At 36.4% G+C, this 24510-nt stretch overlaps 1 protein-coding gene across 1 annotated transcript in view; it reads left to right on the top strand.

Annotated features, from left to right (window-relative positions):
* ZNF292 (zinc finger protein 292) overlaps positions 1–24510 on the top strand; it is a 45329-nt gene that overhangs the window by 6289 nt on the left and 14530 nt on the right. Inside the window, exons 2-4 of the mRNA XM_082050030.1 lie at positions 13794–13948; positions 14478–14556; positions 15188–15323. Coding sequence (XP_081906156.1) covers positions 13794–13948; positions 14478–14556; positions 15188–15323 — 370 coding nt within the window. The remainder of the gene's footprint in view (positions 1–13793; positions 13949–14477; positions 14557–15187; positions 15324–24510) is intronic.

Below are 24510 nucleotides of genomic sequence, written 5' to 3'. Positions count from 1 at the left end.
CATCAGTGTATAATAAAAAAGGAATCATTTATATTTTTTTCTTTTTGAATAAATTGTTTTTTTCTGTATTAAAAACTCTATAGGTAGACAGTTAGGAAACAACAGTCAGAAGAACTTTTAGTTTTGAAAACTTCCCTTTTGAACCAGCTGGGTTTGGCAGTGTTTTCCCTGTATGGAACATGTATCTGGAAGAGATCTCAGTTAGCTAGACCGTGCTTCCAAAGCAGGATTAATTGTGGGTAAGCCATAGCTACAAATGCTTTTTTAACCTGTTCACAAAAATTTTCAATGAGAAAGATGCCAGGAGAACTCCCTGGAATAATACATTTTAGTTCAGTTGTCTTTGCCTTCAAACATTTTTCCCCCTTACAGTCTAACTTGATCTCTAATCTCTTGTTGCAATTTAAGACTACTGTGGTTTATCCTATCCCATGTAGACATGGCAAGTAGCATACTCCTTTCCTGTTCAAAGCACCTCTTAGATTTTTCAAGGCTATTTTCAGTCTTTCTCCAGTTTCCGCTTTTGCGAACAGTTTTTGCAGTTCTTAATATTTTTTTTTTCTCCCCCCCCCCACCCCATTTCCTTTTTGCTTCGTTACTATGTCCTGGGAATCTATGTGGTTTTGAAGTACTTGCTTGCAGGGAAGGTAACAATCTAGTAAGAATTCGTTAAGATTTATGTAAGATTTAGGATTTAAGTGTTTTTCTTGCAGAGCATATTATTTATCCTTCCAAGTATGAATAGTCCAGTGAAGAGTGATAGTTCTTGGGAGCATAATAAATTAAGGTAGTTTAGAAGATGACAACATGTAGATGAAGGGACCAACATTAACAAAACTTCAGAATCTTTACAAAAGCTCACTTTTCTATGTAAGGTACTGCATATGATACTAAAATCAAGCATTCCACTTAATTTGTGATAAAGAGCTTTCTGTTTGATAAATAGATACATAATTTCGACAAACAGATACTTAGTTTCATAGTTACCCTGACGCAAAATTTTTGCTGAGTTAAAGTTACTTAGTGCTTTTACTGATGTTATTCAGAAAACCCCTCCTATCAGCAAACTACCTTTTTTTTAAGAAATACTTTTAACCAAAAGTTAATACTAATGGGGTATGAAGTGTGGTTACAGTTATTTTTCCTCCATAATATTGTTGATTCTTATTGCCCATTCAAAAACTTAGAGGCATACTGCTTTACCCTGTCCTTCAGCCATTTAAAAAACAATCTGAAGACCTTACTTTAGACATCAGTTTACCCATACTAATTGGCTTTAAGCAGTAGCTGCACATCTATGCTGGCATAACTAAACAGATTAGGTACTTTCTCTACTGGCACATATATTCCTGCCTCTACCTTTTCCCCTAAATCCAAACTTTTTAACCCATTTTTGAATAATGTATATTAATAATATCTAGGTTGCTTTCTAAAACTATGATTATTGAAGACTCACTGTTTAAAAAACGTAAAGTATTGACTGTGTCCATATTGTGCAGGACTGTACAAAGAATATATATTTTTTGTTAATATTAATGTTCAGTAAGGCATCTCATCAAAACATACACATTGTCTTTCAGTTTATTGATAAGGAAGTTCTATGTCTATTTGAAAGTTCTGTTTTTTTCCTATGTCTCTTATTATTATTATCTTATTAGAGAATACCTCATAAACCACAGATCTTGAGGGAAAGCAGAAAAAAAAAGGGCTCTTCTGGAGAATCTTTGCTTCCATTCTGACTAAGAATCAGTGAATTTTACCTGGCCTTTTCTATTATTCCACTCTTTGAATGTCATAGTATTTCTTTACTTTAAGCTTTATACAGACATACTATATATTGAAGGTGATAAGATCTACATAAATTAGGAGTCAAACAGGAACTGTTAGAAGACATCAACATATTGTTTCTTCATTGTGTTGCATTACCTGAACTAATACACAAGCCAGATAAACTATTTCAAATTCTTGTATGGAGCCATCTTCAAGAAATGGTGCTCCAGGCATGGATTTATATGGATATATATCAAAAGGTTTTTGTTAGTGTTTTTTTAAAGGCCTCCATACAAATCCTTGAGCATTTACAGTGCAGTGTATATAATTCTTTAGTTTTACGAGGGAAACTAGCGTAACATTCTTACGTCATCAGCTTCTCTAAAATGATGTACAACTACTTGCAAACTTAAGCTTAAATTACAGGTAAACAATATGACTCGAAAGTATCTCTTGAAATAGTATTCCCCATTTTATTAGGTCTGTGCTTTTGCATATGATGGGGCCTTAATGTCTCAGTGTTTTAAGAAAGCGTGCAGGTGGGGGTATTTTGAGGTGTGGAGTAATTTTTTTCTATTTGTCTTTCCAAATATGCATTAAAGACAATTCCATGGTGTTATTTCTGGGATCATTCATCTCTAAGGATGAACTGCACTGTTTCATTTGGGAGGAGTTAATCTAATAATACCTGGTACTTGGCAGAACAAAGACGTTCAGAAAGAAAGCATATGTAACATCAAAAAGTCAATGGGGCTTTATAAAATCATTCTCAGAAAAGGGTTCTGTTCTAATAGGAAATTGGACTAAACTTGCCTGTAGTTTTTGTTGAGAATAGTTTGATGAAATTTCTTCTCCATCTTCTCTTTTGTGACTGTTGTACAGTTTTTTGATATGTAATATTTCTGGCTTAATTATTCCATATATGAAGCTAAGGGAAATTAATATTTTGTCAGAGAACTGGGAAAATCCTATGCTAACTAATGTAGTTCTCGCCTGATTTTTTTTTTAAATTATTCTGAGCTAGTGACACAATTCTTTGTCCTTATGAGACCTCATGTAATATGGGCAACTTCTGCCAAAGCTCCATGTGGCTTCAGATACTGGCTCCTGGTGTTCATTCTTTCCAAGCTGCTGGACAGATGCAATTATTGCTTTGAGAAACTGAACTCCATGGAGTAAAATTCTTTGATTTCTTTAAGCAAATAAATTCTTTTAGGTCTTTTGAGTTGAATATAGTAGCTATCTTAAGAGTTTTCATTTCAGCTGATAGTGAATATAATGTTGCTTTCTCAGTCTCATGTATATCATAAAGAACAGAATTTGGTAGGACTCCTTTTGTCTTTTGTTATTCAAAATTATGGAGGGAATTGATTCTGGTGAATAGATAAATCCTGTTTGATATTTATATATCTGATACACTGAATACTGTTTTGATGAATCAATAATGTACATTTAGTGATCAGGCATTAAATCAAATTACGTGTAAGGAGTTCTGCAGTCTTGTGATTCCTGCTCATCTCAGGAGCTTGTGATAATGTGTTTTATAACAAAATGAACACAAGGATGAGGACAAGGAGGGATTAAATGTTCAGAATCACAAGACAGTCTGAACGTTAATCATTGGAGGGTCGCTCTTATGAAGAGAATAGCCTGGATAAAAGTAACTTTTGATGACAAATCCATAATGGTGAAGATGGTAAAACTTAAATATCCCAGTTCTACAGACCTGGAACTTGCATAGTGTTCTAGGTAAAACTGGCATGGCAATTGAACGCTGCTTTTGGTTACCCAGCCAGACTTCAAGAACCACGTCAGTGTGATGGCAGGAGCTCCGAGTTCTGCTCAGGGTTGGTAACGCATTCAGGAGAACATACAGTCTTGGCTCCCCTCCTTCTTCACGCATGGACATGGCAGCAGTACTAGTATAAGGACACTGTTGGTTATCGGACTCTGAATCAGGTAGATGTTGCCTTGTTCTTTCACAGGAAACATAGATCAGATGGAAACATCCTTTGGGATGTCAGTTTAACTCTGCTGAATAGACAAGCTTAACATAGCAAGTAACATTTTACTGAGGAAGAAGATTATCAATTAAGTTCTCATCAGAATTAAAAAGGTTTGAAGTAGCAGTGGGAGAAGTTGCTTTCAGCTGATAAGAACAACTAATACAAAAATGTGATGCAGATGAACTACAGAAATTTTTGTAATGTCTTATGTCACTTGACTGAGCAGCTTCAAGTCACCTGTATTGCAGGAAATGCACATGTTTTCAGGTTAGACATAGTTATTTCTGGCTATCTTCCTATTTTTATTCTGCCCACATGCCAGTCTGATAATTAAAAGAATAGGTAAATTAGATTTCCTGGCAGTGGATAAAAGTTTACTGTAATGAACATCCCACCACATTGCTGAAATGCCTGTTTAATAGCCAACTGCTGAATATTGTTTTTAACTAAACAGACTAAAATAGGGAGGTTGGGATGACAACATTAAATTGAGACCTGAATGAAAACCCAAAGATACAGAAACGTAGCCTAGAACTATGACAGGTTTACTTATATATAAGGGTGCAAGAGAGAAATCAGATACTACTGAAAAGATCAGAAAGAACGTGTTGAGTGCAAAATGTTGAAAGAAGGATAATTTCTGCTACTATATATGATAAAGCATGAGGCTTAATGAAGTTATTTCCTGGTAAATAATGTGCTTATTTAAAGTAGTCTATGGATGTAAGCAGCGACTTCATTTTCTAGGTTTTTCAAGTTTTTCTAAAACTAGCTGGGTTTTGAATTTTAAGCAAAACAGTAAAGAATAATAAGAGGAATAGCACCAAAGTAATTTCTCTTTTGTTTTGCCTCTTTCAATTTTATAATTAGCAATCCGAGCTCATGCAGTATGTTCAGCATACCAATGTGAAAAACATACATAATACATACATAATCTTGCTCCTTCTGACTTATATTTGAGGAGAGAAGCATCTATCAGTTAACAGAAGGTTCTGTGTTTGGTAATTAACTTTGCAGAGTCAGTTGTTTCTCTCCCTTGCTGCGTTGTTTGTGATATTTTCTTGGTGACAGTAGATGACATAATTACTACTCCGAGAGTTGTAGCAGAGCCCCACAAGCTTTTCTTCAAACCTTTCTCCAACATAGACTCTGCCTTAGAAATGTAAATGTATTTTTCACAGTATACCTATGTCTGTCTTGGTTGTGTATCTGTAAATTGGGGGCAGTGGTACTTCCCTGCTATTCAAAGTTACATGCATGAGAACACAAAGCTGGATTTTTTTTTGTTGTTGTTACTTTATGTGCCTAGTGATGTAGAAGTAGTTGGATAAAAGATGGTTAACTTTTTATACTTGTGTGCTGAAGACTCAGGGCCCTAGTGTCCTTACAAATTTAATTGTAACAATAGTTAAAAAATCTTCAGAAGTTAATCTTAAGGATATAAAGAACCATCATTAATGCCTTAGGTGGCATACATGCTTGCACACCTCCCCCAGGTAGATGTGGATCTCGAGTCAAAAAGTAGCTAATGATAATTAGTTTTGTATCTTCAACTGTTATGGTTTGCAATTTTTGTGGAATGATATTCAAGCAACTTACTTTGCATAATAAATTTCTGTATATATAATATATATAAAAAACTACTATATAGATGTATGAATGTGTAGGGATTAAACAAACTGAGAAAATCATTCTTTGCTGGCTAGTTGATCATCTTCACTGGATTGCAGATGTATTTTGTTTATTAATCAAAATTAATTAGAAGTTGCTGTCAGTTCTTTAACAATTACCTTTTCTGTGTATGTGTATTTCTCTGAACTTATTTACTGTTGACTCAGATGATCTCCAGGAGGACAGCTTTTCTTTAGTATGAATATACACAAGTTACTGCTGTTTCTGTGCATCTCACTTTCCCCTTTTTGGTGAGGCTTGAGCATAAAACTTAGATCTGTATCTTTTCTTGCAGCAGAACTGCAAAAATATAAATTGTGCAGTTACAATTGTGCAGTTACAAGTTACGACTTATTCTTTGTATTCTGGTTTGATAGACAACATTTCAGATTCAAATGGTTGTTTTGAAAACTCAGACTAATTAAAAAAATTAAGAGGATAGTGAGAGAAGAATGTTTGTTAAAAATGAGACTTGTAGATCGATAGAATTTTGCAATGTTGTTTTGCAGATTGCCTTTAAAAGTGTTCAGGAAACTAGTCCTTGAAAGTGTTTGAGGTAGTGTTTTTTTGTTTATATAAGAGCTAATATGTTTAGGTGTTAATAAGCAGTGGTTATCTGTACCTATGTGCATACCTATGTGTCTGGGTACTGAAGATACCAATTACAAAATCAACACCATCATGTGGGTGGTACTTCACTCTGAGTACAGAACAGAGCATGGGTTGTGGTTTTTGTTGTTGTTGTTTTTCCTGTGGAAGGATAAACACTGTAACAGAGATGAGTATATAAACATATCTGCTCATACACTATAATAAAACTTATTGTTCTGAATATTTCTCTTCAGTAGATGAACAAGGAAGTGAATAGGTGAAAGAACAGTTTTCAGATAATGTAGCATATCCATAGAAGATACATGTGAACCAAAATAGTGGGTGCCTGCACATTAGCATTCTGGGTCAGGTAAGAAGTTCACTTTCAAAGTGATCTCTTGATTATACCTGCTTACTGCACTTTGTTTTACATTGTGGAGTGCCTTTTCAGTGTGGATATTGAATGTATTTTTGCATGAAACTAAACCATAGTCTGTGCTTCAGAAGCTATTTCAGGCAGTCTGCTTCAACCACTAGTAGGTATGCAGTTAATGGAACCAGCTGAAAGCTAGTCACAAATAAGATCTGTGGTGAATACACTGGGGACTTGGGTTCTCAGCAGCTTTTCTACAGTATGGATCCATTCCTTATGCAGTGCATTACTCTGAAGTGCTATAGTTGTGAGATTTTTGTGGACCAGCACTTAATTGCAAACCCAAATTTTGGTTTTGAACTTCATCTCTGAGTCTTTCTTGAGTTTGTGAGTATTTCTTGGACTCACTAATTCAGCACTCCCTAATCTTGACTTTGCTTTCAGCTACAGAATAGAGAAGCCAATGGTGTTAGGATGGGGGTGTAAAGTGTAAAAGCAGATGGAGTTTTCTTTTTGAAGGGAAAGGGAAAAACAGTGAAGAAAATTAGAACTGTAGTCTGTCAGTGCAGAAGAGGAATAGTAATGGGAAAAAAAAATAGCTCTGCATCATGGTGCCTGTAGCGGACAGGTTTGAAATATCCATGTTTTTCTATGTCCGTTTTGTTCTAGTGTAAAAATCAGTCTGCATGTAGAGCATCCCAACTAAAAAAAATGAAATGGAAACAGGTCATTTATATCTGAGGTTCTTTTTTGGAGGCAAAGCTGAAAGGGAAATAGATGAATTATTATCATGGTGATAGGGAGAAATGCTTTCATCAGGGGATTGTCATACCACAGAAAAAAAGCAATAGATACTATTCATTTTTCTACTATGCTTTTTAAAATGAGCACAAGATATGATGGGGTTCATGCTGTATGTAAACATTTAGCTACTCTCTTAAATGCTTTAAAAATAATCTGTCGTAGTATTTGTTTCTAATGCCTTAAATAGTGAAGTCTCAGGGGCAATCCGAGGTAGACTTGGTTTAAATTAGACATTATATTAGTAAGGTTTTTTAACATGCAGAACTAGTTCAAGAACTATTCAAGTTTTTACTTGAATATTCTATTTGATTGACGTCTTAGTTGGATAGTCTGTCCTACAAAGTGGACATAAATGCTGGTTCCATCCTAGCTATTCCTTAGCTACCTTTAGCGTCTTCCAATTAAAGTACCTTTCATGGCAACCCTAATGTAACAAAAAAAAAAAAAAAGTTACAGCACTTATCGAAAGACTCCTGCTTTTTATGTGATGAAAGGCTTGTTCTCCATCTTCTGGTAAAATGCCGAACAACAAGGAGAAAAGAAAGCGGGTCACAAAAAATACCCCAGGTGTTCTTCAGCTCTAGGAGCTTAGGTCATTGAGGCTGAGAATAATGTTATTTCAACACCTGTAAAGATTGTTTTGGTATCTCTTTAGGATGTAACTTTGCTGTGGGACTTCACAAAGAGATCATCTGGTACTGATGCATTAGTACCAAAGCAGATTGACTCTAGAGCTGTCTGAACTGGGATATCTAATATATTTTAGTACCGAACTACTTCATTAAAAAGAAAACATGTTATAAGGCTATTGTTACCCAGTCAGTCCATTTTCTTCATGGTACAGAAGAGAGGCATCACAGGCGGCATTGCTGCATTCAGTTAATCAAGTTCTGGTGGTCTGGAAGTACTTCTTGAACCAACAGTTCCTAGATGCTGTGGGGCCTTGAGGGTGTGACTGCCCAGTCTTTTGCTCATTGGTCATCCTAGTAATCTTCCAATTTACAGCAGGTTCTTAGAACAGGGGTGATTTCAGCATTGCAAACCAGATCTAATACTTCACTTTGAGAGATCTGATTACTTAGCAGGTTTGTTCTACAAATTCAGTTCTGTAGCTGACTTTTCATTTGATTCTGTAATGATCCTGGCACAGGGCTGGAATTGCGCAGAAGAGTTGAGACCAGAAGTCCAGCTTAGTTTGTAAAGTATCATAAATTGCACCTTAAAAATAGGCTGTTATCAGCTTTCCAGGAATTTGAACAATACTGTTTTCATCACATGCTCAGTTCTTTAGTGGTTGTGGCAGCCAGTGAGATTATGCTTCAGGCTCACAGAGTTTTACTCCAAAAAACACAGCTCTCAGAAATGAACTGTATTTGAATGAGATGGATGTCTAGCTCCAGCCCAAGAATCAGCATATTGTGTTTTTCCCCCAAAAAACCCTTTTTTCTTCCCCTATCATTAAGTCAGAAGATATCATCAACATCATCACTGTGTACCTAGCTACTTGGTAAAGAATACAAATCAAGCAGTCATATTCCTCATGTTTCATCTCTTAGGATTCTGGGGCTTTGTCATGAACTAATCTGTCTTGAGATTTGTAGTACTTAATTACTGTCTGGTACCTACTCTCTGTTGCTGTTTAGGGGCTTGGCACCTCTGCATGGAAGTTCAGGAATTCCTTCTTGCCTATCCTAAACAGAATAGTGTTTGATCCTGTCATCTTTATTCTTGGAAAGCAGCATCTTACACAGTGGGCATTGAACAGTTTTTGACTCCTTTGATAAAGGTGTTTTATTTCTCACCATATTGTTCTGTCCCTGATCTGAGGAATTGGTTTATGTGTAATAGCTTTATTTTCATATCACAGTTTGAAATAGTTTAACCCACTGATTTGTGAAATACTTTTTGTTTTGTATGTATCTCCTGTAGATATTTCACTAGTGAATCTACCATGATTAAAAAGCACCAGTGTATTCATTTTTTAAAGAAATGTGTTCATCTCAGATATCTCAAAGCAACCATATATACCTGTATATTAATGAAATGTTTTTTGAATCTTCTATATATGATGGTCTAGCTGCCAAAATTATACCAGACTTTTAAATACTTATGTTCAGTTAGTGATTATCTGCAAGGTAGGGAGATAAATGAAAAAGGGAACAAAATGAAATACAGATTCATGAAGGGGAACTTTTTTTGAGAGAGAGAGACAGCACATGTCATTTGTCTGAGCTTCAGTAAAATTACTTTTGAAGTGTCAAAAGCAGAAAGATGACAGGTCGAGAATGAGTAAATGTGTAGAGTACTGGATACTGGGATACAGTGGATGACATCTCTGTTTTAATTTCAATTGAAGTTTTGTTAAGAGTCTTGTAGCTTACTTTCAGGACTACATTTTGATTTTGTAATATAAAACAGAGGATTGTGTTGGTAATACAAAGTGGGGAGGCATCATCTTTTCTGTTTTCTTCACACGTCAGTATGCCTGCATTGTTGGTGTTCTTCACATTCAGCAGCAATCAACATAGAAGACTCAATAGGCATGATAAACATTTTCATATCCTTACAGCTGCCAGGTTTGGATTTGCCAGGTTCACATGGCTCATCATTGCATGCTTTAGTAATTTGGACATTGACAAGCAGGAGGTATTGTAGCTTATTATTGTGCATTGCCTTCTTAAAATACAGTTGTGTATGTTTGAAAGGTAGTTCTTGCTCATCTGGTGTAGTACCCAAGAAATTTGAGAAGCTGAGAGTTGAAAGCTTTACAAGCAGATAGTAACATGGAACTTTAAAGGTCTGAACATTAAAGTTACCATTCTCTTTTTGTGCCATTCATTAGCTGGCCACAGGCAATATATTTCATGACCTGAAGGAAATAAATTATGTTAATATATGGCCTTCTCTTTCCCTAGTTTGCATGGAAACAGAAAACCCCACAGATGATTAGTAGCACTTCATCAGTACTTAACATGGAGCAAGCAGTTAATGGTACTACTAACTGTACACTGTTTCACTTTCGTTACGTGTTTTTAAAAAGCAATGTCTGGCAGTGGATCTGAGTTTGTAACAAGATAATAATGGAAGACAGCTGTTTGCAAATAACATCTATGTAAATCATATCAATTTGCATATCTGACTCTCCTTGTCTTATTGTCAGATAATAGTATCACCACGGTAAGGTGATTTATTCCTTTAAATTAAAAAATCCCTGTCTGTCAGGATACTGACTGACATTTTACTTATTTCTGTGAGATGTGTGTAGCTCTGGCATCCCAAGCTAGATTAAGAGGATTGTCTGTTTTTCCCAGTGTCTGAAAAGTTACATAGGATTTTGACAAGAAAGATATTTTCATATAATTTTTAAAAAAGAAAAAGATTTTGGCAGTTAATGTTTTTGAACTAATGCTTTGGCAAGTATAATTATTTGAGATTTTTCTCATAGCAGTCTAGTAAACTCTAAGGCTTAACCAGACAAACTTTAGACATTCAAATACAGGAAGAAATCATGAACACATCTCTTCCCATGCTGCTTAATTTCTCTTCCATAGGTTATAATCTTCTAGGGAGGAAAAACATATGACAGATCAATTTTATGTATTGTCTCACTAAATTGAGAATAATGACAATTTATCAGAGCTGTTTGAATATAACAGTATTTGTACAAAATTGATTTGAAAATGGAGAAATAAAGCAGGTCCAGACTGTACAAAACCAGAGGAGAGACCTGTCTAGCGCAAGGAGAGTAATCCTTTAAAGCTTGTATCTAGTTTTGTTGCTTTGCAAATGATGCCTGAGTGAGTCACTCCGGATAGGGGCCAGTTTCTGCCAGGAGGAATGTCTTGCAACCACTCTCTGTGTGCAGTTTCTGAAGACCCATCTCCATGTAAGTTGTTGCTTGAACTCTTCTTCTGTGTGGATGTGTTTGCAGAAGGTCACTGGGAGAGAGGTTTTGCTAGTTACTGGAGTGGTTTGAGAGGTGCAAGCTTAACTGTGTGACCGCTTTCCGTCACTTTCTCTGCCTCTTTAGTGCATTTGACTTAGCAGGGAATGGAGAGGGCAGTTCCAGGTGAGCTTTAATGTATTTAAGTAAGCTTGCCCTTATCCTGGTACCCACAGGGATAAGAATCTGATATTAAGAGCTGAAGAAACATGTAGATATGGACTGTACATGTGAAATTCTAGTTAGTAGTAAATAATGCCTTCTTTTAGTGTGAAACGTATTTTAATAGAGCTTTGGTATTGTAGGGCTAGTTTTAGCAAAGAAGCTTGCTCAGTATAACTTTCAAAAGTAGAAAAGCATCTTCTGGTGGGTGCATTGCTACAGCAACATTCATGTAATAAAGACCGAAAAGGATAAAATGTATTGTCTGAATATTACTCATGGCCATATATATTCCACATTTTACATCACAGATGTAACACTTATTGTTTTTTATTGTACAAATTGAGATGTTTCCATTTTTTTGAGCATTCTTGACTGTGTAAGATACTGCTAAAATAAAATGCCTGTTTCAGTCTCACAGAGGAACAAAACTTGGCTGTTGTGCTCTGAGTGCAGTACTTGGCTTGATTAACATGTATGTCCTGACTAGGGAAATAAATAACTTAATGAGGCCCAGGGCTGGGAGTAAAATTCTTTTTATGGTTGTAAGCGGAACACAGCAATGATTCATTAAGCAAAGCAGAATGAATTTTATTTTCTTTGTACAGTGGCAGTGCTGTATAGTCTAGGGACATGCAGACAACGAAATCTGTCATACTGATGAATACTTTTGGAAGGTGTGGTGGGCATGAGTGCTTAATATAGTTCATATAATGGCTTGGAAGTGGCTGATCTATATATACGAGATAAAAATAGCTCTATTTAATGCTGAAATTAGTGCCACTATGTTATAGTGCAAACTGCTTGCATTAAACAGTGTATTCACATCTGTATACACCACTTTTAAAGGACAGTATTGGTAGTGACAGTTCACCAGCATAGCAAATGTTTTTTGTTAGGTGGTAGATTCTGAGAATTTGTCAATGTGTTGATTATATCTACTTGTAGTTTGGTTTTGGTTAGCTATTACTAAACCTTGTATTTTCAAAATTTTATTTATTTTGATTTATCATTAATCTGGACATGGATTGAAGCAGTGTTGGATGAGATTTCATAGGTTCTGCAAGTGCTTTTGTAGTTCTCCCCCAGTCCAGTTTTCTGGTATTTGCATGTTAAAATCAGTTGAGAACTACTTTCTTCTGATTTTTTTGTTCAGGTATTTGGGGGCTTCTGTAGCAGAAGAACTTTATTGTCCAGAGGGCTCTTGTTTTCCTTACTGGAAAAAAACTTATCAGAATTGAACTGATATTGTCAAAATTGTTTTATTTATAGCTGACATTAATAAAAAGGGGAGCCATGACTTTTGCTAAATGGCCTTGACAGTATGAGCTATGTAAAATGCTTTCACTGACAAACCCAGTGCTCTTCTGTGATGAAATAGTGGGTTCTGCAGATGAGGGACATTGCTCCAAACAACTTATTCTGATGGCCCTGCTTTGAGCAGAGTGTCAGACAACCTACATTGTTGTCTGTTACTCTGACCTTTCTGCCTGTTACACTCCCAAGAAGCAATCAGCAAAAGTGATAATATGACAGTCTGCAGCCTGCTGTAGTAGTGTAGGAATTAGTTTGCAGTCACTTGAGTTGCCTCCGGCTTGACAGCAGATATCCAAGGGGAACACAGAACTACAGAATTGTTTTGGTTGGAAGAGACCTTTAAGATTATTGAGTCCAAGTGTTAACCTAGCACTAGTTGCGATGCTGACAAGAGAACCTTATTTCCTACTCCTCCTTAACGTGTTCCCTGTCCCCGACTGAAGTGAACAGAAGCCTTTTGTACTTTGAGTGGTAGTGGTTATTCCATCACTTTATTGAGTTTTATTTCTAAACCGTCGTTTGTTGGTATTCATGTGGCAAAGCAGGAAGACAACTTTTTGACTAATGAATTTTGGGTTTATAAATATATATATTTATTTATATATATATATATATATAGAGAGAGAGAGAGAGTCTTAAAATGTGTAGTTCATATTCCTTTCAGGACCATGTAAAAAGCGATAATCTAAAGATAACTGTATTAGCAGGGTGGCAAGGGAGAGGAAATGTGAGATAGTTCCTGAAAGCAGATCAGTTAAAATGAAGGATTGCTTACTTTAGAACCTGAACAGTAGAGATGGATGTCTAAAACCCAAGTTTTCAGTCCCTTAAGTATGTTATGTTCCCAGATATACTCTTCAGGCTTTCGTATTTGGAAAATATGAATGCAAACTGAATATTATGGGGATACCATAGAGGGAAGTGTCAGTCATAACATTTTTATATAAGAGAATTATTTTTGTGTGGAGTTTTAAGTGGCAGTTGTTAATGAAACAATAAATTTTAAGGAAAAACCGGGTGTTTTGAGAACATGTACTTCATTTTAGGGATAACAGAGTCAATCATTAAGAAGGGTAGTCTACTAGTGAGAAGTATAAAACTAAAACCTTGCAAATGTTCATGAATTTTGGGATTGTGTGTTCCTCTTCCTAAACAGACTTTGCTGGAATATGCAGAAAAGTGGAAAACATCGGAAGACCCTCTGCCCCTATTAGAGGTGTATACAGTTGCTATCCGAAGTTATGTTAAAGCACGACCTTATCTTACCTCTGAGTGTGAAAATGTAGCCTTCGTGCTTGAACGTTTGGCACTGTGAGTATGTTTCAGTTACTAAAACCAACCTGTATGGTATGAACTTTGCACTGCCTAAATGTTGTCCCAGTCCAGTTCACAATCTGTGGAAATTCTAAATAGGTTTGGAAGCGCCTGCCTTCCTCATAGTGAGTGCTGTATGTGAGAGAATATCTTCAGCTGTTGGAGCAGTCTTGAGAAGGACTGTTCTGATACAGGTCAAGCCAACATCCCTGGCATCAAACAATTTGCTGCTATTGATCTGCATGCAACCTAAAGTGCATCATTTTACATACAGTGTTACAGAGTTGAACTTCAACGACAATTTTTAACATTTTTTTTAATTAGTAGTACGTTTTAGAGAATTTGCTTTTACAGCTGCTACAAGAGTGTCCATGACGACCATTTCTCTATATGTTCAAACAAAACAGACTTTTATGGCTTTGGCTTTTCAAACAAATACCTGTTGGGATACTAAAATTGGGATTTGTTGATCATACCTTTTAAAAGCCAAAAATTGAATCTAATAATATTCCTATTTGCCTTCCAGAAGCTGTATTGAACTTCTGCTGTGTCTGCCTCTTGATTTACCTGAAAATAAATGGAAAGAATTTCAGGCTTTTGTACAGGTGAGTTTGATTCATGAAATGAAGAATTAATAGCTTTCCAGAATGGTTTGGAAATTTAGGGATATTAAGTACGTATCATGTATGTAGACTTGTTCTCTGGTGGCTGATAACAATAAAGCCCTTCAGCTGGAGATTCTGTGTATTCCGCAGTAATTTCTGTCAGCCGTATCACTTTTCTGTCATAGTTCATGTAGAAACTTTGGAGAAAAAACATGTTTAGATACTTGAAATAAAGCTAATGTTTTAAAAGCTGTCTAATAACACTGTTAGAAGTGAAATGTCATTCTTTACTATTCACGGTTGTACATTTGAGATTTATTATGAGTGGAAGATCTATTGATACTAGAGAATTTGTAGATCTCCCGCAGGGCACTAGCAGGTTAAAGATCAGAGCTCTGCTTTAAAGGAGGGTGTTGAAACAAGTTCTGCTCCTTGGTATTTATCAGAAGTATGTAGTGGGAGGTCCTCCCTACAGTTTGGGGTGAATATTAAGATTGTTTTGTTATACATTGAACTCTTTAGCTGATAAGGGTTTGTGGGTTTTTTCACATAAGTATAAAGGAATATAAAAGACACATATATTCTTAATTTTTTCTTAATAATATTTTGTTTTGTAACATATATTCTTCAGGTGGCTCACAAAAATTTGATGGAAAATGGCAGCCGGGAACTGCATATTTTAACTACACTTACACAAGAGAAGGGAGTGTGGAAGAACCCAGTGTTGTGTGGTATTCTGTCCCAGGAACAGTTGGATCCAGACAAAGGTAAAATTTAAAATGATGATTGGGATAAAATATGCCTAATTTTTATAATATATTGAAATAATATTAGAATATATAGAAGTATTTTTTAAATATAGTTTGTGATAATTTATAAGCTTTATAGACAAATATACATGTATAATTGTCTGAATTATTAAGACACTATGTTCCTAGGAATATACAAATAATTTAATACTGATATTTTTCATAAAATGTAATAATAACTGAAGGTCTTGTGCTGTTTCATTATAAGCCATGTGAAGGGAGATTACATATAGACTATTTTATGATGGGGTAAGTTCAGTACTAGTAGACAAAAAATATTTTATGTAAAACAAAAACAATACTCCTTTTTTTTTTTTTTTTTTTTTTTTTTTTGTGAATATGGCATTTACTCAGTTATTAAATGCAAAGAGGGCCATTACTGAGGATTCATTTAGACCAGAGCTCTGAGAATGGCTAACAGCAGCTGCATAGTGAAGAGTGTATGATCAAGCAAAGGCATACAATGACAATTTCCTGATGTATCGTTTGAATTGTTAATGATTTGCAGTTCAAAAGTGGTATCCTTGTGTTAATAAGTTTTAGCTGATTTTTTTTAATTCTTCGCCTAATTGGTTTTAGAATCTGTATGAACTGTCAGAACTAAGTGTCTGTGATGGTTACACAGTTCTCACGTCAAGTAAAGTAGTGCCCATTGCTGTCTGCCTCCTTTCAGCCTGATGCCTGCTTACTTTGTGTGATATTCTCTATTTATTAAAAAGTAAACTATTCTTGCATCTTTTAAGGAATGCATGTTTTCAAGAAGACATGATCTGTTAGACTGATAGACTGCTGTCAAATCTGATCTTCTCTCTTTTGTAGTACGTTTATTCCATACCATCCTCTAGTTTTACTGTCCCATTCCTCAGATGGGGGACCAAAGATCTGTTCTTCCGTCCACATGTAGATGCACTGATTTTTCCACTTCATTCTGCATTCCTTTTGTAATATTTCCTAACAGTAGGCTTGCATCTTGACTGAGCATTGAACTGATGTTTTCTTAAAACTGTCTGGTTTAGTCCCAGTTTCTTTCTTGAGGAGTAGTACCTACTTCAATGTTAGGGTTTTCCCCCAACATGCAGCCTGTTGGTCTATATGTACAATTAAGATTGCAGTTTTGCCCCATGCAAATCACTTTGGGTTTTTATCAACATTTTAATTTTGTCTGTTATGCCACGTTGTGGAGTGCACTCCTCTCCAGTGTTTTAGAGTTGGCATGTTTTTACTACCCTGCTTTTATCAGCATGTTTTGTCACCTTGATCTCTTTCTCCCTTTTCCAAATATTTATAAAAATGCTGGACAGCAGAAGTCCTGCTACAGTTCCTCAGTGAATCTACTGAGAGTTTGTTTTCTTTTTTCTTTTAACTGCAAATTTATCCATATGAGGATATTCTTTTTACTATCCACATAGGTTGGTATCTCTAGGGGTTCTGAGGGACTTATTTTAACACCTTTAGAAAATTGATTTTATCTCCCTTATTCATGTTATTGTAACTCCCTCAGATAAGTCCAGTAAATGTATAACATTTTTGGGTTTTTTTTTTTTTACAAAAGTTGTGCTTACTCTTCCACAAGATTTGTATTTTACTGCAGCTTTTAATAATTTAGTGGGCTTCTAATACAGATTGGTATGCAGTTCCCGGAGTCCTCTTTTGCTAGCTTCCTATCAACCACCTTCTAGTCCTCTTAACAGAGAGGTTTGATTGATATTTTACTTGCCTTTTGTTTGAGCCTTTTTAAGAACTCCCTCATTAGTCTAGTTTTGATGACTACTCATTTTATCAATGTTTTGCTGCGAAGTTTTCTTACGGACATTTCAGGATTCCTTTTAGTCCTGAATGTTGTTTACTCAAGGATGCTTCTGCCCTGGGCTGGCTAACTGATTCCTGTTAGTTATTACTTGTCTTGATGGCAGAAAATGCTACTAGACTAAGTAGCACAGAACTACATGTCATGGTAAAATGTCCGTCAAAATCAAAAGTAAGAGCTACCCCTTTAGCAAAGCAGGGAAGACAAACAGCAGTGTGGGTGATATTCAGGAGAAGAATTTTCAAGCTACCCATCAGCTTCTTGACTGAGTTCTGTTCACTGGGAAGTGGGTAGCAAAGCCGTTAATATCAGGGTGTTTGGTGCCTAGGAATTTGTCTGACTTTTTTGTATTTGTAAGCTTAATTTCCCTCCCCATCCAGGCAACAATGGCAATGTTCAAACCATTTTTGACATCTGTATCAATAATTTTTGTGCTTTTGAGACTTAGTGATCTTGGATATACGTTTAAGTCACTTTCAAGGAATTGGCTTCCTTGTTAATGTCACTGGGACCAGTGCTGACTCCAAGCTGCAGTTACCAAGGGCATTTGTGTAGACTGGAAGACAGTGGGACACAGAAAAATTTGCTTTTTCTCAAAAATTATTAAATCTTGCTGGTTTATTTTGCTAAGAGGCCACATGAAGGAACCCTCATCTTTTCAAGTGAAGATGAACCAAAGAAGAGTTGGCAGTGGTTTGAAAGTGTTTGCTTCTAACCTCGTTTTGTTCAACTTTGAGGTCCGGGTTGGTATGTGGGTGTTGTTTCCAGCCTGAAGATTGTCAGTCAGCCTTTCATCATTTTCAGTTTTATACCATGTTCTCATCTATTCAGTCAGCTTGAACCATTTGGTTGGGGGGAGCAGTGCCATCCTGTGGTTATGCTTGGAGTTTTTCCTTCCCCCTTGTATCAGTGGCAAGGTTGTCATACTACATACCCATGTTTTTCTGACTCAGTTGACAAACTACGCTCTAGTTATTGTCATCCTCTGTAATAGTACATTGTTTTTTTGTCATCTGACTAATTTGAAGGATATTTTAGTAATACCCAAACTCAATTGCCCAGAGAGCTGGCATTCTTCTCTGTAATCCAGCACTCCCACTGCTACCACTTACCCTTTTTCAGCAGACAGCTGTCTCTCAGCAGTCTTCAAACATAACTCCAGTATAACTGTCTTTTGGCATATTTGTAAGCTTTAATTACAGGATTCTGGTTTTGTTCTTAATGTTGCATTTACCATTTGCTGTTTCAGAAGTTTCCAAGTATTTAAGTAATCAGCTTGTTACACTGGGATGGTGGTGTTTGGCAGATTTGATCAACTGGGTCTTTGAGTAAACATTTATCTGTTGGAGATGAAATAACTAGTTGAGACTGGAGGTGTTTTTTCATATCATCCCCTTAAGCTTTTGTTTCCTGTATTTTTTTTCAGTTGTTTCTTTATGTTTGTTTTATTTTATTTCAGTCTTGGTAGTGTGAATTATGACCTATTCAGAATAATTATATCCTAATCAGAATCTATGACATAACCAGATATCTGCTGAATTTTCAGTCAATGATTATCTCTTCTTGAAGGCCTCTGTTGTTGATTCCTGAAAGTCAGTGTGCTTACTTTTCCTGTAGGAAGCACTATTAGGTGTCTGTTTCATCTCAGAGACAGATCCTTTTCAGTTCTTCTGGTTTTAAATTCTCTCTTACACTATGTCCTGAGTTTGTACAAGTTCGTTTTCTCTGACCATGCCCCACAGCTGGTTTATTCTGATTACAGTCACGCAAATGCAGGCTTGTCTGAACTGGATTATTCTCTTGCTCCTGTAGTGTTGGGAATGGATTGTTGCATGGGTTCCACCTAAATGTGATCAGGAAGTACCTACTTCCTAAGGTGTTAGGGAGTCTTTCCTCTGAGAGCCATGTCTTTAAGTAATTGCCTAACTCCTGACTGCCTTGGGCACAGCTCCATTTTGTGATGAATGCATGTCTGTAAGAATTAATGCACTAAGGAGTTCAAAATAAGTAGAGGATGGATACCCAGTTGTTTGAAGCACTGACGAGGACGGCATGCCTGTCACTGATTTCTTTGATACTGATGAGTGTTACTGCATTACTACAAGACACGTTCATGCAGTACTGTGATATAAAATAGTAAAATCTGTCTTGAACTGTACTGTGGGAACTACATACATACACTTACATAGAGATTTGTGTGTGTGTGCACATACAAAGTTTTTCCACACTGGTAGTATTTTGTGTCCACGTGATTTGTTACCTGCTTGAGTGACAAACATTGGCATTGCCCTGGGTTTTTAGCCCGTCTCTGACCACAAATTTTGGGAAACCTGGCTTGAGTTACCAGATTTTGTGCAACAGATGTCACCAAATAAAAAAGAATCTCCTCTTGGGACCTGTTATAATGCTGATACCCCACTTAAGTTGTTTCTAGAGATTATTTCTCTCTCCCCCTGCAATTAGAACATCAGCATTGTCATTAGGGGCTATGCTTTATCACACAATGCTAGTCTGTTTTGTATGGGGGACTAGCCTCAAAATGGGCATTTGGATTCCTAATGAGCTGAGGAATATTTTTTTCTTATCCTTGACTGGTGACTCCAAAGAGAATTTGTTTGCAGAAACTCAGTTGTCAGCAGGGTCTGTGGGTGTCATTTGTGGGCCCCCTAAGTGAACATCTGGAGTTGATAGCACTACTCACAGCTGCCATCTCAGAGATTTCCTGAAACTCCTTTTGAGTTTCCTGAGTCTGTGTTATGAATCAATCTGCGTTCATTTGAAGAATGCTCAGGCCATCTTCCACTTTGCCATGGAGCACTGTTCAATTGCTTTCCATTGACCTCAAACTGTGGGAACAACTAGTCTCTGTACCAAGGCAGAAAGAAATTTGGAAAGATATCCTAGACATTAAAAGAAAATATTTTATCCACGTCATTAAATTCAAGGTGGCACTATTAGCTGTGGTCACAGACTAGCCTGAAAGTAATTGGTTCACCCGCTTTAGCACTTGGCAACTGTTTTCATATTGCTATCGGATGTCGCATTGCATTTGCATGTTGACTGGACCTGCTCCTACATCAGGTTTCATTTTTTTTCTTGAGATTGCATATGATGAACAGGAAGTGCTTGTATTTGGAGAGAGGAATTTTCCATGTTTCTCTGCTTCACTGATTGGTTATGGAAGGAAACCTTAGTAAGACAGTCTTAATTCTTCACATGATAGTGGATCTTCTGTCTTATTGGCCTCCTCCTGAACTACCAGATAGCTTAATATGAGATCAGGACTGATTTTAATCTTGAATTGAAACTGATATGAATTCATGAAAACCAGAATTTGTTCGTTAAGTAGTGTGGCTAATCTTGTTGCCTTATTGCTTAGTGTACCAAAGACTGAAAGTTGAAGTATGCCTAAGTGGTTTGAGTTGTGATAGCCTATGCAATAGTAAAATACTCTGCTGCTGCACCTCCACCTTTGTTTGGGTAGTGTGGCTTGTGCCCTTCAGCTTGAACCTGTTTTTCCATCCTCAGGGTTCCCATTTTCTTGTAGTGATGGTGAAATCCTTCAAAGCTGTCATTGGTATCTCCTCAGCTGGCACTGAGCGTGAGTGGAGGAACTGTCTGGAGGAAAGGGATCTAAGATAATCCTACAAGAAGCCAGCCTGCTGCTGCTTTTTTTTTACCTGATTCTGATTATCCTTAGAGATTTAAACCTGGATGTCAAGAATTAAGTTCTTCAAGTATATCCCACTGAAAAGAGGTTCGAGGATCCAACCACCATCACTGTTCAGAGATTATCAAGGTAGATAACAGGCAGGTTAGAATTTAAACAGCCAGCATGGAACTGGTTTTCAGTAATGAGGGCATCTGCCACAGGAAGCCCCAGCTGCATCACTTAAAAAAAAAACAAACCAAAACAAAAACAAAACGTGTTTGCATCCTGGGTGAATTCAAAGCAGCCACCTGGAACTTCTTTTACCCTTTCACCAGACAATATGCCATTGTAGAAGCATCCAGGATTGGTGCTGCATTCAGCAGAATTGTGCTGAGATGATGTTTGCATGAAGGATTCTGAGACCCATCTCTAGGTAAATATGAAAGTTCAGAGTCACCCACAGTGTGAACGCACATGTGGACTAACACTTGAAGATGACTAAAGAGGTTACTGACAAGTAACTGAAGTTCTTTGAGATGCTTGGTCCACATGTACATTCACCTCCTGCCTTCATCCTCCTTGGCCAGAGCAAAGTTGAGACGAAATAAAAGTCTGTGGTAGATAAATCTATACCTACCCGAGAACTGGCAAAGAGCAGAGTTAGTAGGATTGTGAGGGCTTCCAGTAAGGCGAAATTTCTGTGCTTTGTGCTCTTCAAGTCTTCCAGTCAGCCAAAAAGTGACAGACATGTGGACTGTCCACCATAGAGAACTCATTGTTACAGAACTGTGCTCACGGCTTATTCATGCTCTTGTGTGCTACTTAACTGCAGATTTTCTTCTCTTTTTAATTCATGTATGTTATAAGCATTACCTGTGATAAAAGTTCATAGCAGTTCTTACGGACTTGACATGGAATCATTTGGTAGTATGACATGAGACCCCAACTATGAGGTTCAAGGGAATAATAGGGAAACTGTGTCTGAAAGGTTGGATTCCAGTATCTCCAAGTGTATTTGCCAGAGTTAGTAGATCATAGTACCATCTGTCAGATGTCATCTGCTTGTCTTTTCTTTTCTCATGTCAGTTCTGTAATCTTAAATTAATTCTACACATGCCTTGCACAAACATAAGTTTGTAGATTTTAAGGAATGGTGGAGCACTGCGCAAAAACAACATTTAATAATTTTTCCAAGAATCATGCTGTTGATAAACTGCATCATTCTCATTAAATAGTTCAGGTTTTGTGCTCCTAGAGATAAACTAACTTGTGCTGAAAAAGCACTTGTGCCTCTAAACATTTTTATGAAGTTATTTGTTACAGTAAACTAACAGTTTTTCTACAATAACTTGAAATAGACATCACACTATAAAATATATTTAAAAAATTTAAACCAAACAAAAATCTTATCCTTAAGACTCTTCCCTACTATAGATTTGCTCCTGCGAGCTTGGCACTGTTTTTTGTCTTAAAATGTCATACGTGGTTCAGTTATGAAACAAATATAATTAAAACTCATGTTTTGAATGAGCTTTTGGATGTTAGCTGTAATTATTGTAATAACTTAGATTAGAATAAAAGCCAAAGACCTAATATGTAGCTTTAACCCCAAGGTCTTCCTATATCTTGTTAAGAAGATAACAGAAAATGTTCTGATGCTTATGCAAGGTTGGCTGGCTGAAGCAGTAAACTCTAAAGGAAGGGGATTACTGAGGACTAGCAGATAGAACACAGTCTCTAAAATATTAAATGCATTAATTATAATAATAAATCAGAGTGAAATGTCTTGGGTTACCAATATAACTTAAAGTCTAAGGTCTTCCAGTGTCTTGTTACAGAAAATAAGGTAAAATGTTCCAATGTTATTCCAGGCAGACTAGCTGGGGGTAAGCACTGTGGGTGAAAGGATTACTGGTACCTGGTACGAGGAAGAGCAAGGCTAAAACTATTGAGTGTAATTAATCACTGGGTCATTTGTGGGTTGACAAGAGTATGAACATTTTTTATAAGGTATTGGTAATGACATTAAAAGAACATTTATTTGCTGCTTAAAAGGCAGATGTCCTCTAATAAATACAGAAATGGTTGCCATCTGCTAATTATCTGTTAGTGCGCTCTAGTATTCCTTTGTTCCTACATGAATAAAAATCTGGTCATATTTTCATCAACAGGGAAAGAGGAAAAAAAGAATTGCATTTGACTGAATATTCTTACACAGTGAGCCATGGCTGATCATTTGTAACAGTGCAATAGGATTCTGAACAAATAACTAACAAGTTGGTTGTAATACTTCAACCATAAATCTGAAAATGCATGAAAGATAATGATGGGGTCTAACAGGCCCGATTTCCGCAAAAGGCAGTATTTTCTGCCCTAAAATTCTGTGCGCTAACATGATGAAACAGAAAACGGTTGACCTAATTTCAATTGCAAAAATGGGCTTTTAGTAATATCCTGTATAAGTAGCTATAAGAAGGAGAAATCATGAGATAAAATGAAAGACAGTCATGAATCAAAAATGAAGTAGGATGGGAGGAAGCAAAGAATAAAATGAGGTGATCTTTTTACTTTCAGTGAACCTTGTGTTCAGTATAATAGTACTTCAGATACTAGAAGTAATCAGTTTTGCAGATGCTGAAATTACTTAATTATTTAATCAAGCCCAAACACAACTTTGAAAGTCAAGAAAATATAAATTAGGTTTATGGGCAACATGCCTCAAGTGAAATTCAAGGCGAGTAAATTAAGAGCAATATTATGAATATTTCTAACAAGATGTGTCATAAAGTGAGTGCTGTAAATGCCTAGAAGGTTTCAGGAAGGGGTGATGAAAGTACTTGGAGACTAGAAAAAATCTTATTTAGAAAAGATCAAGATTTTACCCTAACACTGAAAAAAATTAATTAATCTGCTGTTTTTCACAAAAGAATGGGAACAAAAAACAGTAGAAAATTCTGCTGTTTTTAAAAGATGAGAGAATGTGTCGTGAAATTAAGATGTGGATAATTGAACGGCAAAATATTTTTCTTGCAGTGTGTATCTGGCTTGTGGAAAGAGTTGTCACAGGGAGGGCTTGATGTCAAAAGGATTAAACAAAATCAATTGTCTCTGTGTCTATTTAGTTTTAATTACCAACTTTAAATATTTTGGAGGCAGTACTAAAGCTCATGCTTCAAAATTGGAACAATTTGGATCTTGAAGATCTGGATGAGGCCTCAGATGTATATGTAAGAGTAGGAACATTAACCTGTGCTCCTCTCTTTGTAGGATTCTTATGCTTTCCACTGAAGCACCTAGAGTTGGGTTGTTGGCATAGAAAGCAGTATTTTAACTCTGGTAGTGGCATATCTACAAAATATATTTGAATCAAATACGGCCATTCCTGTGTCTTTGAGTTTTAAGCTATACACAGTCAAATGTATACAAGCCTTGCCTTGTCTTATAGGAAACTTATTTGGCTGAAAAACTTTTAAAGGGGTTTGACTGCATTGTATGGATGTATAATATGAAATATTTAACACCAATAGAAAGGACTTCAGATACTTCTACACTTGTCACATTTATCCTTCCATAGCAAGGTCTTTAAAAGGCAACTATGAGCAAAGGTGTAGCACAAAAGCATAAAGAGGGATGTGAGTGTAGTGGCTTTGTGTTATTTGTTTTTCTGTAGAACTGTAGTCAAATGG

Source organism: Streptopelia decaocto, assembly GCF_964273445.1.
Source record: "Streptopelia decaocto genome assembly, chromosome: 3".
NCBI lineage: Eukaryota > Metazoa > Chordata > Aves > Columbiformes > Columbidae > Streptopelia > Streptopelia decaocto.
This window is presented reverse-complemented; position numbering and strand designations above follow the sequence as displayed.